The sequence below is a fragment of the Diadema setosum genome, unplaced genomic scaffold (genome assembly GCF_964275005.1).
Source record: "Diadema setosum unplaced genomic scaffold, eeDiaSeto1 scaffold_57, whole genome shotgun sequence".
Classification (NCBI taxonomy): Eukaryota; Metazoa; Echinodermata; class Echinoidea; order Diadematoida; family Diadematidae; genus Diadema; species Diadema setosum.
The window spans coordinates 116,697-130,055 of record NW_027307683.1 but is presented as its reverse complement, the minus strand read 5'-3'; the positions used below and the strand labels follow the sequence as shown (position 1 = coordinate 130,055).

Here is a 13,359-nt window from a genome sequence, read left to right as displayed (position 1 = left end):
AGGGTTGCTCCGATATATAGCAGGGCATTCCTAAGTTTATCCTAACCCCTTGGTCAATATGTGTGTTAAAACAAAAAGAAAACTCACATTGACTCGAAAATATTGCTGAGTGTACGCCTCGTCTTGCTCTCGTGCACGGAGTTAGAATTGCTCAACATCAGGCTTCTTAATATTTACAGTTTACACCCAATTTTATACTTAAATGAGGATCAGTGGGGAAAATGTCTTACTCGCAGGTATGTTTACGAGTGTCATGATCAAGACTGGAATCGCGAACTTTAAATAGTCTGCTTCGTCACTGTATAATCGCGTCTTTGCTGAAAAGTGGTCAGAATTTGGGCGCCATGGCAGAGTTGGAAGAGTTGGAAGAGTACAGCCAGTATTCTGATGCGATCAGAGAAGTGATGGATTCGGAGGGTGTATTTCCAGACGAGATTCCCAAGGAGACAGCGAGGCAGGGGGTCCGTGGATACGCAGTGGTCCATTGCAGCCACTGCGAGTGGTCATGGAGTAGCTACAGATCTCATGTCGTCATTCATTTAAGGAAACAGAGGGTGGTTAGGGTAAGTGGCAAAAATCTAAAACCTGTACTGTTGAAATGCTTTCCATGGTTCATGAGATCAGTTCATTAATTTTTCATGACTTGAATGGATTTTGCGATTTTTTTAACGCAAGAATCCCACTGTCTTGTTGAACTGCGGGAGGATGGAATAAACATGTCGCAATATTGCTCTGGTATTCAGCAAGTGTATTAGTAGCACAACACGATCATTATTTTTGTTTAATACAACGTATTTTCATACACGCACCCACACAAAATCAGTAAAATAATGTAATCAAGGTGACTACTATTAACCGAAGTGCACTGAATGTTGTGACTTTTATGATAAATTATAGGTAAGTGATTAGGTATCATTGGCCGAGTCTGCAATCAGCATAGTCAAACATTCATGATGACGACTCATGAAGCTTGCATCGCCTTCCTATCTAGCCTTTATTCAAGGCTTGCTTTCTAGCATGTATAGCTAAACGAAAGTGCAAACTGACTCCTTTTTCACCCAGAATCTGATAAAACAGTGAAAGAATTAAAACAGAGAATTTGAGAGTTTCCCCATGTTTTCATGAAATAAAAAAAGCACCAAGATTGACAATAAAAAGAGGAGACGATAACTTGTATAGGCCTACGAACCTCATTCTTCCCATTGGTTGTTATGCAAAGTGTCATAAAATCCTATGCTTTGTTAAACTACAATTTTCCATCCGGAATGAACATTGCTTGTTTATTACGACACTACGAACAAATTGAGGAGAAGGACACATCCCATATATCTACACCTGTGCATTATTTCTCACAATAAAGAGAAAAGAATACCAATTCCTGAGTATGAGGACTGGTCAGTGTAATGCTTAACATGTAACAGGAGTCGCGAACCAAAACAATTATGGAACGAACCAAAGCGGTAGTGGTATTAGAGAGGCGATAGAAGTCGCATGGCCATACATTCTAAACTTACACTATGATATTGATCTTTTTGATAGTCATCCGACGCCGTCAGTTATTAGTATCGTCGCTCCCATGTGGAAACTATTTAAAAATCTCATTCGTTAATTTTTGTGAGCTCCACTAAATGGGGACATTTTATTAGCATGAGTTCAAATATCATTTTTTTATATCGTTTATTTTGATATCAATATTGGCTGAGGTAAATTGTTTTCAGGCCCTATCTTTGATAAAACAACAAACAAGAGTTTTGTAATAGGTATCCACCTGTCACGTAATAATGGAGGTAGGCTGTCATTCTCTCGAATTTACCCTTGTGGTTCTTTTGCAGTGGTTCTTTTGCAGTTCAAATATCAATTTTTTATATCGTTTATTTTGATATCAATATTGGCTGAAGTAAATTGTTTTCAGGCCCTATCTTTGATAAAACAACAAACAAGAGTTTTATAAAAGGTATCCACCTGTCACGTAATAATGGAGGTAGGCTGTCATTCTCTCGAATTTACCCTTGTGGTTCTTTTGCAGTGGTTCTTTTGCAGTTCAAATATCAATTTTTTATGTCGTTTATTTTGATATCAATATTGGCTGAGGTAAATTGTTTTCAGGCCCTATCTTTGATAAAACAACAAACGAGAGTTTTATAAAAGGTATTCACCTGTCACGTAATAATGGAGGTTGGCTGTCATTCTCTCGAATTTACCCTTGTGGCTCTTTTGCAGATCTGGAAGCAGAAGTGCAAGAAATGCGATACGGAAAATGTGATGACTTTTAGAGATGTAGACTTCACGCCACTCGTCGAAAAGGCCTTAAGGCAGTAAGTTTATAATGTTGTTGATAATTATTTGACACATATTATTTTGAAACATCATAATATCCAAGCGCTATTACAGCAATCCCTAGAAATGGCAAAATGTTGCAGGTTCAACACTCTTTATTTTCATACAGCTAAGTGTCTAAAAATAAGCAAAATTTCATAGGTGATAACTCTTGATTATGTTAAACACACGTAATTGTGTACTGATGGCATCCTGTGGAGTTATCTGCCCACAAAAATTAAAAATAAGTGTTTAAACAAGTTGAATCAATAGCAGATTATACATGCGACGAATGGGCAAAATACACAGAATTTCTTACAGAACATTGAAGCATTCATTTGACATTGAATACATCGCAGTTAAATGAGTTGTAGTATAGGCATAATTCTACGGGAGAATTACGAGGTTTTCTGTCTTATATTCACGATTTGTAGCTGCTTTTGCATGTTTATCAATTGTTTATTTGCTTTACCTCTGAACCTGTTACTTGACACAGCAGTTTGGCGCAATCAGTACCTAACTCATGTATTTGACCCCGCTTGCACATATAACAGGCACATACTCCCACAGTTTACCCCCACTTCACACTCCTCTTTCCCGTCAATGCACAGAGAGAAAAAATTCCGGAATTTAACGCACAGGCACGATGATGACGTCGTCGACGATGATGACGTCGTCGACGATGATGGCGGACGTCGAGCTGGACCTCCGCATGAGAGTAGTCTCTGTGAGAAGTGTAAATACGGCAAAACTCGGTGCTGGTCTCCAACCTTCAAGTAGCTTCACGACAGTGAAACTTTGAAGGATATGGAAATTCGGGGAGAATACAAAACAATGGTTTATTATCGCGTGTAGAAATTTGACTGTCTTGACACCATAGAGCTTATAATGAATAGGTACTACGAAAAATCTCTTTTGTTTGACATCAGTTGAACCTATATGCACATCATGATCCAAGAATGTGTGTTTTTTCCCTGTAAGCTTTGCACAAATTGCATCCGAGCATTGAAGCACATAAGCATTCCTGTCTTTTGATTATTAGTAGGGACAGAGTACATGATATGGACCATGCAAACTTTTCAACAACATAAGCTTTTAAGCTTTTTACTTAGGATAGAACCAAAACAAAATGCTTTACCTCCTTTTTTCTTTCCCTATAAAAATCTAAATGAAACAACGCAAAACAAGCAGCCACCAAAGCACGTAAATCCTATGTTACTGGGTTCTTACATTTTCAAGAAACACCGCCTTTTTTCTATTCACTGACATATGCGAAACTTTCATTTTTAATCATGTTTTGTCATATAAAGCAACCATTAATGATTTAAGTCTTTCAAAAAAAGTTCACCATTTTTAGTAGCTGTTGATAGGATGGCGTCATATCTTATCTACAGTGTTTGCCCTGATGGTATTCAAATAATCATTTCCCTCTCTATTATCATGATTATACAGTTATGCATATATATAGCTTGATTCTTGAATGCTGCAAACATAAATTTCTTTATGTTTTCTGCACATCGTTCTTCAAACATGACATCACGAACACTCTTTTCAAGCAGCAACACCTGCACAAAAACTTTCAAAAATATTCATAATTTTTTAACGGATTGTCCTCAAACTTTCACCTGTGTGTTTAACTAACACAAATTGTATTGCTACATTCACTCAGCTCACACAGAACGTTCGGGCGAACTGGTTCTTTCATGTGTGAATGGACAAAGACTCTGTACTAGCTCTCAGCCTCCTTCTTTTGCTTTCTTCTGATAGCAGAGGGAAAAAAAGGCTATAGTTGTGTTCAGCTTTGTCAATTGAAAAGAGCATCTCACACCTTGGAAGAGGTTCATCTAATTGGTAATTCTCTAATTAAGGCGAACTTTCGTTTGTACACAACCAAAGAAAACTATTTACCTTGCGTGAGCTTTCGCCTACTGTCTGTAGGCTTCATCAGACTGGCGTTGACTCTGAGACTGTAAGACTGCCTACACCCCATCTACGGCGAGTCAACGAGTCAATGAATATCGCATGTCATGGGAAAAATCATGTTTATGCCTCATTTCAATATCAAATAATAAAGTTAGACACAGTGAACTTACAAAGTGTAGACACAGCACTTGGTTTTTCAAGCCCTTTATCATACCTGTCAATATTGACACACCTATCATTGCTTGTAATTGTTCTGGTAGTTATCAAATAAATTCATTTCAATTTATACTGCTTTTTTTTTTCCTTATTCCAAGTGACAATAAGTTGCTTTTCAAGCCCTTTTTTGTACCTTCTTATATCTACATTCGTTTTGATGTTTTATTTCATTGTTTTATTGGAATATTTTTCTCTTTTTTTTTCCAAGTGCTTTGAAATTTGATGATTTTGTTGGCCCGGACCGGCCACCAAGAAAATAAAGTGAGTTTCAAGCCTGGATATATCTATCTATCTATCTATCTATCTATCTATCTATCTATATATATATATATATATATATATATATATATATATATATATATATATATATTAGAGAACCAGAGAGAGAGAGAGAGAGAGAGACAGAGAGAGACTTTGATGGGAGATAAGCAGCTGTATACTAAGGCCAATATTTGGTTCAATTGTTCTACATTACTAACTTTCCTGGTAAGGCTCTTACAAAGATTGTCCGGAGACGTTCAGGAATCTATCATTAGCTCTATAAACTAAAGAACGTCAATGTTATCATAGCCGAATACAAACCCCCTTGCAAGAAATATTTGTGCTGTTTCAGTTGTTGAAGGTATGCTGCACTGAAATGTCCCAACCCCAAAGTTCCCAAAGTTCAGTTCAGTTCAATTCAATTCAGTTCTCATTTTCCATCCAACAAGGACTGAAACAAAAAATAGTTAAATATAAAGCATGCATAAAACAATCACATCGTTTGATTGATTTCACTCACGGAAAAAGAAATGCAAAACTAAAAGTGAATCGCATGGTATAGTATACAATAAGATATGAATAGTATAATTAAGAACACCTATGCATGCTTGGAAGGATAACAATAAAGTAGGTATGGAGTCCGAGATTACAATCTGAAAGAAGGCTTATTTCAGCACTGACAAAAAAAAAAATGATGCTGCCCTTGATACTCTTAACAGGAGATTCAAATCCTGCCTAAAATGTAAACTTGGAGATCTTTTTTTTTTTTTCACAATGTCCCTGTTGTCTCAGGTGTATGAATATTAGTATCTTTTAGTAGGAATGACAGGGCCATCTGAACAACCAGTTCCAGCACTGAAGAGGCAACTCTGTGTAAGAAGACCATAAGCTGTTAAATTGACATCAGTGTCATTGTTATATAATAATTGTGATTATTATTGTTAGTATCATTGTCACTATGATCATCATTATTAAGATATCAGGGAAATAGATGTATACTTATTATATCTACGCATAGATGAGTCTATTCTTCGTGATTGTGACCAACATACTGCATTGAGCTCGATTTGTTCTCCATTTAAGCTCAAATTGCAAAATAAAGACGTTTACGCAATTCATATTATTCCTTAAATTACCTTGTGAAAAAAAAAATCCGGCCGTTACCATAGCAACTGATTCCATTCAATTAATGAAGATACCATGTTCATTGCCTCTTTCACTACCTCACGTTGCTCCATCGCAGATTAACCGCGCAGCGACAGTGCAATAATTCAATGGCATGATGATATATGATATAATTTTTCTGAAATATTACGTTTGCACAAACCAATCAAATACTTCACCACAGACATGTAATCTAACATTATCTTCTCAACAGAAATGTGTTATGTAGCATTGGCATACAAGAAAAAAAAAATAGATTCAATTCCTGTATAACACTTCCGAAGTATACAATAATCATACTTTACCATAATTTCAAACACAACAAGGTGGTTATGTGAGGTGGTGGTTACATGTTATAACATGGAAAGGTCTTGTGATGCAGCATTCTTTGTTGAAGCATGCTTTCTTTGCAATCAATGTAAATGCATGGAGCGTTTTTGTTAAACATAATTGATGAATCACTGAAACAAGTGTCAAACTCAAAACTAAAACTCCAGATCATCACTTTAATGTCAATTGCACAAGCACAAAATAATATTCTCATTAAGTTTGACCTTATTTTGCACGTAAACAAATCACAACTGTGAACTCCCTTATTCCTGCAGTGCTCTACGTTGAATAAATAGCAAAACTCATGTCTGAAATGACCGAATGATCATGATGATTCGTTTGTATAGGCTCAAGTATTACATACAACAATTTCATATTTTAATTAGCACGAGGGCTACCTGTTTTTACAGTTAAATCAAATTTTCACACAACCACTGACGCATTAGATTCATATCTTTGTAAACACTTTTGTAATTCATAAGCGTTGAGGTTAGCAATATCAATGCTTTGGGCCCCAATCTATGTGCATGTATTTCGAGGGTGATGTTCGTTTTTCCGAAGACTCTTTAATCCGGAAATGAAATTGGGTTCATTAATCCGAACATTTTTGGCGTTATTCCAAAAATGTAATAAGGTTCGTTATTTCGTTATCATTACTAGTTGTTCTTTTTCCAATCAGATCCGATTATTCAATGCTTTCTCACAAAAAAGATATATATACATATCTATATCTATCTATATATATATATATATATATATATATATATGTATATATATATATATATATGTATATATATATATACATATATATATATATATATATATATATATATATATATATATATATATACATATATATATATTTAAAGAGTAAAATCAGTCGTATAAACACCGCAGGAGCCAAAAAAAATTTCGACTGACGTTTCGGTCAAAGACCTTTATCAAAGACTTTGATAAAGGTCTTTGACCGAAACGACAGTCCAATTTTTTTGGCTCCTGCGGTGTTTATACGACTAATTTTACTCTTGATATCTATTTACTACACACCGACGCAGAACTTTCATGTTTTGATATATATATATATATATATATATATATATATATATATATATTCACAATCCCATTGAGTGATTCGTAATTTTGAGAAAAAAAAAGTTTGTTTAGTAATCAATGGAAGAGAAATGTAAATAGAAAGTAACACCATTATGACTTACAGTTCCTGTAGCAATTAGTAAACATGACAAGTATATTGTTTCCTTGTTCTTCAGATAGCGGAAAATAAGTACAAAGGTACTCAGTCAAATCAGTTGCGGTCCCTAAGAAGAACGGAATTCGAGAAAATACGCAGCGATAGCTCCATAAGAGGGTTGTTACATCTGGATATATCTAGATTTTCAGTAGGAGGTGAGTAACGATACTTGGGGGGGGGGGGAGTTGCAGTTAATGAATCATTGACCAAAAACACGATTTTTGTATGTTTTTCTACACTAAAGGCGAGTTGTGAAGTGATATCGTCACTTTCTCTTCCAGTTTGCCTGTGTTTAATGAAAGCATGAAAATTTTGAACATGTTTGGCATTGCACATTGGGCATCTTACACACGACGAGACAAAATATTTCATGATAATATTATAAGGCTATATGACCCGCAAATACTGTTCTGTTTGTTTGCTTTCCATTTAGAATGAGAAATGTAATGAATTGGCTCGATGACTCAGCAACTGTTTGTGGGACGTTGACAACAAACACTGCTATGCATTCTTGCAATGATTCAAGGTGCTCCCATTAACTCTGAACAGCCACAGGAACCACACAGGAACCACAAACTTAAAAAAAAAAAAAAAAGGTGCTCCCATTAACTCTGAACAGCCACAGGAACCACACAGGAACCACAAACCTAAAAAAAAAAAAAAAAAAAAAAAAATCATTTAACTAATGTGCACGCACAACAATTAACTACGTCAAGCAGCCGACGTGCTACTTTTGTATACGGAGGAATTCCCAAGCAATTCGATGCTTCCATTGTAGCTGCTATTGTAACTCGCGTACACGTCATAAACAAATTGTATCGACGCCTGTGAAAGATTGTTACGATTATAGTGTCTGGACACTACTTTCCAAGGAACCTGCATTTCCATACCAACACCAGTGTCGGAAAGCAATTTTAAGGGAAAGGTAAGAATGAATTGCGTAAGATTTGCTTTCTTCATTGGTTTATAAGTGGTTTTTTTTTTTTTTTTAAATCTATTTCCCGAGTAGGTCCCTTTTTGGTCTACTCTACCCCGCCTATAGCCCCGGAGACCGCGCCGCAAGGCGCGGTCCTGGCGGCTACCCCGGAGCTGAGCTGGAGCAAAAATCACGAATAACTCCCTATTGCCACATACGGCGACTTCACTATCTCAATAAAGCATGGCTTAATTTTTATCATAAACACAGTGACAATAAAAAATGAAATTTATATTACCCAATCGACTTGGTTCTTCTCACCGATTTATCTGGAAACTAAAACATTTTCCACATTTTTTAGGAGTAATAAGCGGCCTGCCCTAGTGGAGAGACTTGCTGCTATATCCATTAGTACGCATCTACGCATGCGTAAACAATGACGTCAACGTTACGGATGCTCAAGGATATGAATAATGCATCATCGCACGGTGCATATAAGGTGAAACGAATATGGATCATGTCGCGAGCAATACAGCTGTCAATGCACTGCACTGAATGCATGCTGTGCGCATGTGCAAGTGATTGTGAGTTTTAGTGAGCATCGGTGAGCTGAAGATATTTGCCTTATAAGACAGCATTTTCTGCATCATAAGCAATGAAATGCATCAAACAGTCACCGATTGGAATCATTTAGGTTTAATTGATCCATGTAAGTATTCCTAGTAGTTTTTGTTGAAAAATTAAGGAAATATAGCGCCGCAACGGCACCCGTTTTGTACAACTCTTAGATCTTTGATGCGAAAACGGCGCAGCCGTGTGGCGGCTGTCGCAGTTACCCCGCCTATAACCATAGGAATGTATACCACACACCACATCTCGAAAGATAACGTGCTGTTTTAGCGTTTTTACCAACACGCAAGATAACTTGGATGGAAACATTGGTACCATGTTCTTATCTTCGCGTCATCAGAGGAAATAAGACTGAATCAGTGAGAAAAAGTAAAGCCCCTCGAATGTAAGAAAGTCGTTAAAAATGCTTGCTGTATTAAAAAAGAATACATATCCTAAAGGGATGGTATAATATTGTTTGAGGTGAGGATTCAGCTTTGTACTTTTTGCGAGATGCTTAGAAATAACTTTAAGAAATGTTGGAGAGCATATGGTGCTAGTAGGAATATCAAACTTTATTTGATGCAAATCCGTTATCAACTGGCTGCGATATAAAAAAAGAGTAAAAAGAAAGTAATACTAATTAATTTTGGGTCCCACCTTTTATTAGGATAGCTTTCTTTTGGATATGTCAGCAATTTCAAGGATAACATTCATCAACTAAATTCTAAATTCATTTTAGAAATACATTTCATCTCACATTTCATTACAGGTTTCTCATTTAAAAAAAAAAATCCTCAAAAAGGTTGAAAACCTGAACCCCCATCTCAACCCAAGACTGTACCAACCCGGGACCATCCCTTTATTACTTAATAACCCGATGTGCTAGTTTTTGAGCATTACATCATCCTTGGTTTTAAATTGCGTTTTGCTAAGTTACCTTATGAGGATTGAGGGTTCTTTCCTTGGTCACTGAGAGCTGTTACTATCACAAGGTGTTTCTTGCCCCTTAATCGATGTGTGTGTTAAAAAACAAACAAACAAAAAAAAAAAACACCTTACGTTGACTCGGAATAGTATTGACAAAATTTGGCCTGCTCCCGGGCACTTGTGCTTACGCCATTGTATCACATTTTTGCTGATTTTTTTTTCCAGAGTTTGGGCACTAGCCATGGCAGAGGTGGAAGAGTACAGCCAATATTCTGATGCGATCAGAGACGTGATGGCAACGGAGGAAGCATTTCCCGATGAGATTCCCGAGAAGACAGCCAGGCAGGGGGTCCGTGGATTCGCAGTGGGGCATTGCAGTGGATGCGCGCGGAACTGGAGTAGCTACCGAGCTCATGTCGTCATTGACTTAAAGAGGCAGACTGTGCACAAAGTAAGTGGCAAACATTTAAATCCTTTACTCTCAAAATGCATTCCATAGTTAACTTGAACTTGTTTGTAAATTTCTGTACGTTAGGGGTACAGTCTGTCTCAACGTGCTGTTGACGTGTGGGGGCAAGAAATGAATACGTCGCAATAGTAGTTGTCTTGGTACAGTAGTTGCATTGGTAACACACCAGCGAAATAAGTGTTTGGGCATCGTTAGTTGGGTGCAGTCTGCTGATTGGGCAATCATTCGTGAAGATGACACACAGTCTCAGGCCCGTAACTTGAGGGGGGGGGGGGGGATAAACGACACCCTGTTGATGAACGGCACGGCCTGTTGTCAGGTATGTATAGCTCACGATATATAGTACAATCTCACACTAAGCAAACAGAGTAGAAGAAGTTTCATCAAAATCACTAAAACCATGAGAAAGCTTTGAAAAGAGGAGTTGAAATCATAACCTCACGACTACCAATTGGTATAGTTTGGCAAAATATAAAGCATGTTCTCAGCAGTTAATCTACCACCCTTTACTCACCAGAAATGATTGCTGCCCCTTTATTATACGACGCTACATTATTTTGAGAAAGGTACATCCTTTATCTATACACGTAAAAAGATAAACTAACTGATTATTTGAGGACTTGTTATTATGACATATAATATGTAATAACAATCACGAACAAAAACAATAGTTTGACGAATCAATGGCCATACATTCTTAACATACATCGGAATATTAATCCTGTTTAGGCTTTCAACACGTTCAGTTGTTAATATCATAGTGTTGTGATAGGTATCCATTTATCACACGTGTTGGAGAGGTGTCATTCTCCTAAATTTCCATTCGTTATTCTCATACAGATCTGGAAGCAAAAGTGCAAGAAGTGTGATACGCCAAATGTAATGTCCTTTAAAGATGTGGATTTCAAGTCGCTCGTCGAAAAGGCCATAGAGCAGTAAGTTAACAGCGTTGTTGATCATTTTGACACATACTTTGGTACGGTCTGATGTCCCTCACGTACAACAAGCCAGCAAAAGCGCATAAACTTGAAAAAAAAATGTCGTTTTCAAGTACATTTACTCTTAATTTCATGCAGATAAGTTTATAATGTAAACTCATATCACTTCAACTTATATCAACTCATATAACTCATATTATGAGCAAAACATTATATATTGAAGTTGATAACTCTTCCCGAGACCTAAATCAATTTCACTGAATAAACTCTATCATGATGTGACGATATCATGTGGTATAATCTTTCGACTGAGACTGAACATTTTAAAGCACTTGTATTAAAGATATAATTCGTGTAGGGATTTGTTCAGGGTTTTTGTTTCGTATTACAAGTTAGGTTAGTTATAGGTCTTTTTGTCTTACCTTCTCTTGTTTCTTCCACTTTTTATGTATATCAGTCAATCGATCATATAATTTCTTGTATTACGTGTGGGGGGGGGGGGAATGCACCCTACAAACACTGCTTCCACATTCCTCCCCATTTCCGACATATCCGTATACTTACAATATTTTGTGAACTAATCCTTTATTTTGTATCATGATGAAATCTTTGTATTCAATTTCTGTAATATATCTATATGTTTCTGTTTGAAATGAAAAAAAAATAATGAATGAAAAAAAATGAATATATCATAAACAAATGCGCACAATGCCCCCCCCCCCGCAAAAAAAAAAAAGAAATACACAGAAGTGCTGATGGAACTAGGGCATATTCCTTCATTTAACAATAACAATATATATCATAAACAAATGCGCACAATGCCTGTATCAAACTCATGCGTTTGACCCCCCCCCCCCCAAAAAAAAAAAAAAAAGAAGAAAGAAAAAAAGAATCAGCTGCTTGCACATCATACAACATCTCACAGTTTGCACTCCCTTTCCACGACTTTTTCCCGTCAATACACAGAGAGAAAAAATTCCGGAATCCAGTGCTCAGGCACGATGATGACGTCGACGACGACGATGGCGGACGTCGAGCTGGACCTCCGCATGAGAGTAGTCTCTGTGAGAAATGTGAATACGGCAAAACTCAGTGCTGGAAAAAGAGGTCTTCAACCACCAACTAGAATGAGATTTTGAGGGATAATGGCAATTCGTGCAGAATAGAACAAAGCAATAGTTATTATCGTGTGTAGAAATGTGACAATTTTGAGATCAGTCAAACAGTGTAGACCCTGCATCATGATCCAGGAAACTTTTTTCTTTCTTTCTTTCATGTCTTTGCAGGAATCGCATTGAATCATCCGCATTCCTATATTTTGATCAATAGCCATGATAGCAGGGACGGAACAAGTAGCCTATTATGGACTCCTTAGAGGCAAATCTTTTCAACAACCTTCACTTTTTTCAGCTTCTTGTGTAGAATAGAACCACAACTTAATGTTTTGCTTCTTCTTTTCGTTCCCTATAAAAAAATCAAATCAAAACAAAGCAAAACAAAAACAACAACAGCAGCTAAACAAAAGTCATTGTAACTGACTTCTTAAATTTTCCAGAAAGACCACATTTTGTCTAGTGATTGATACGCAATTTTCATGCTGGATCATGACTTGTCATACAAAATAAACAGTAGTAACGTCTTTCAAGAAATTCTCACTATTTTCACTCGCTCTTGATAGTGGGTGCACGTCACGAAACCGACACCCACGAGTCACGCAGCCCATGAGTCTACAGCCAATGAGTTCGACACCAAGGAAACAAGGCCCACGAGACCGACACATTAAGCCCCGTGTTGTGTCTGTCGAACACGTGGGCTCTTTTTTAATACCTAGAGTCGAACTCATGGGCTTTATTTGCCTAGTGTCGAACTCGTAAGCTGTATGACACATGAACCTTTTTTTTTTTTTTTTCAGTGTCGAACTCGTGGGCTGTATGACTCGCAGATGTCGATCTCGTGGATGACCCTTTTGAAGGTTAGGTGTATTTCATTTATACAGTACATAGCCTGATGGTATTCAAACATTGATTTTTTTCTCTAT

The 13,359-nt window shown here is 36.9% G+C and overlaps 2 protein-coding genes across 2 annotated transcripts; both read left to right on the top strand.

Annotated features, from left to right (window-relative positions):
* Window positions 1-344: 344 nt before the first annotated feature.
* LOC140245904 (uncharacterized) lies at window positions 345-3,096 on the top strand. The gene is made up of 3 exons (XM_072325381.1): window positions 345-563; window positions 2,221-2,315; window positions 2,928-3,096. The coding sequence occupies exons 1-3, from the start codon at window positions 345-347 to the stop codon at window positions 3,094-3,096; spliced, it is 483 nt and encodes a 160-aa protein (XP_072181482.1).
* A 7,059-nt stretch (window positions 3,097-10,155) lies between these two features.
* LOC140245905 (uncharacterized) lies at window positions 10,156-12,447 on the top strand. Its single transcript, XM_072325382.1, has 3 exons — window positions 10,156-10,365; window positions 11,224-11,318; window positions 12,288-12,447. The coding sequence occupies exons 1-3, from the start codon at window positions 10,156-10,158 to the stop codon at window positions 12,445-12,447; spliced, it is 465 nt and encodes a 154-aa protein (XP_072181483.1).
* Window positions 12,448-13,359: the final 912 nt, after the last annotated feature.

Excerpts from the sequence above, each read along its gene's own strand:
- LOC140245904 (XM_072325381.1), top strand. The coding sequence starts at position 345 with ATGGCAGAGTTGGAAGAGTTGGAAGAGTACAGCCAGTATTCTGATGCG. Across the intron at positions 564-2,220 it reads GGAAACAGAGGGTGGTTAGG|ATCTGGAAGCAGAAGTGCAA; the intron begins GTAAGTGGCAAA and ends GCTCTTTTGCAG. Across the intron at positions 2,316-2,927 it reads GTCGAAAAGGCCTTAAGGCA|AGAGAAAAAATTCCGGAATT; the intron begins GTAAGTTTATAA and ends GTCAATGCACAG.
- LOC140245905 (XM_072325382.1), top strand. The coding sequence starts at position 10,156 with ATGGCAGAGGTGGAAGAGTACAGCCAATATTCTGATGCGATCAGAGAC. Across the intron at positions 10,366-11,223 it reads AGAGGCAGACTGTGCACAAA|ATCTGGAAGCAAAAGTGCAA; the intron begins GTAAGTGGCAAA and ends ATTCTCATACAG. Across the intron at positions 11,319-12,287 it reads GTCGAAAAGGCCATAGAGCA|AGAGAAAAAATTCCGGAATC; the intron begins GTAAGTTAACAG and ends GTCAATACACAG.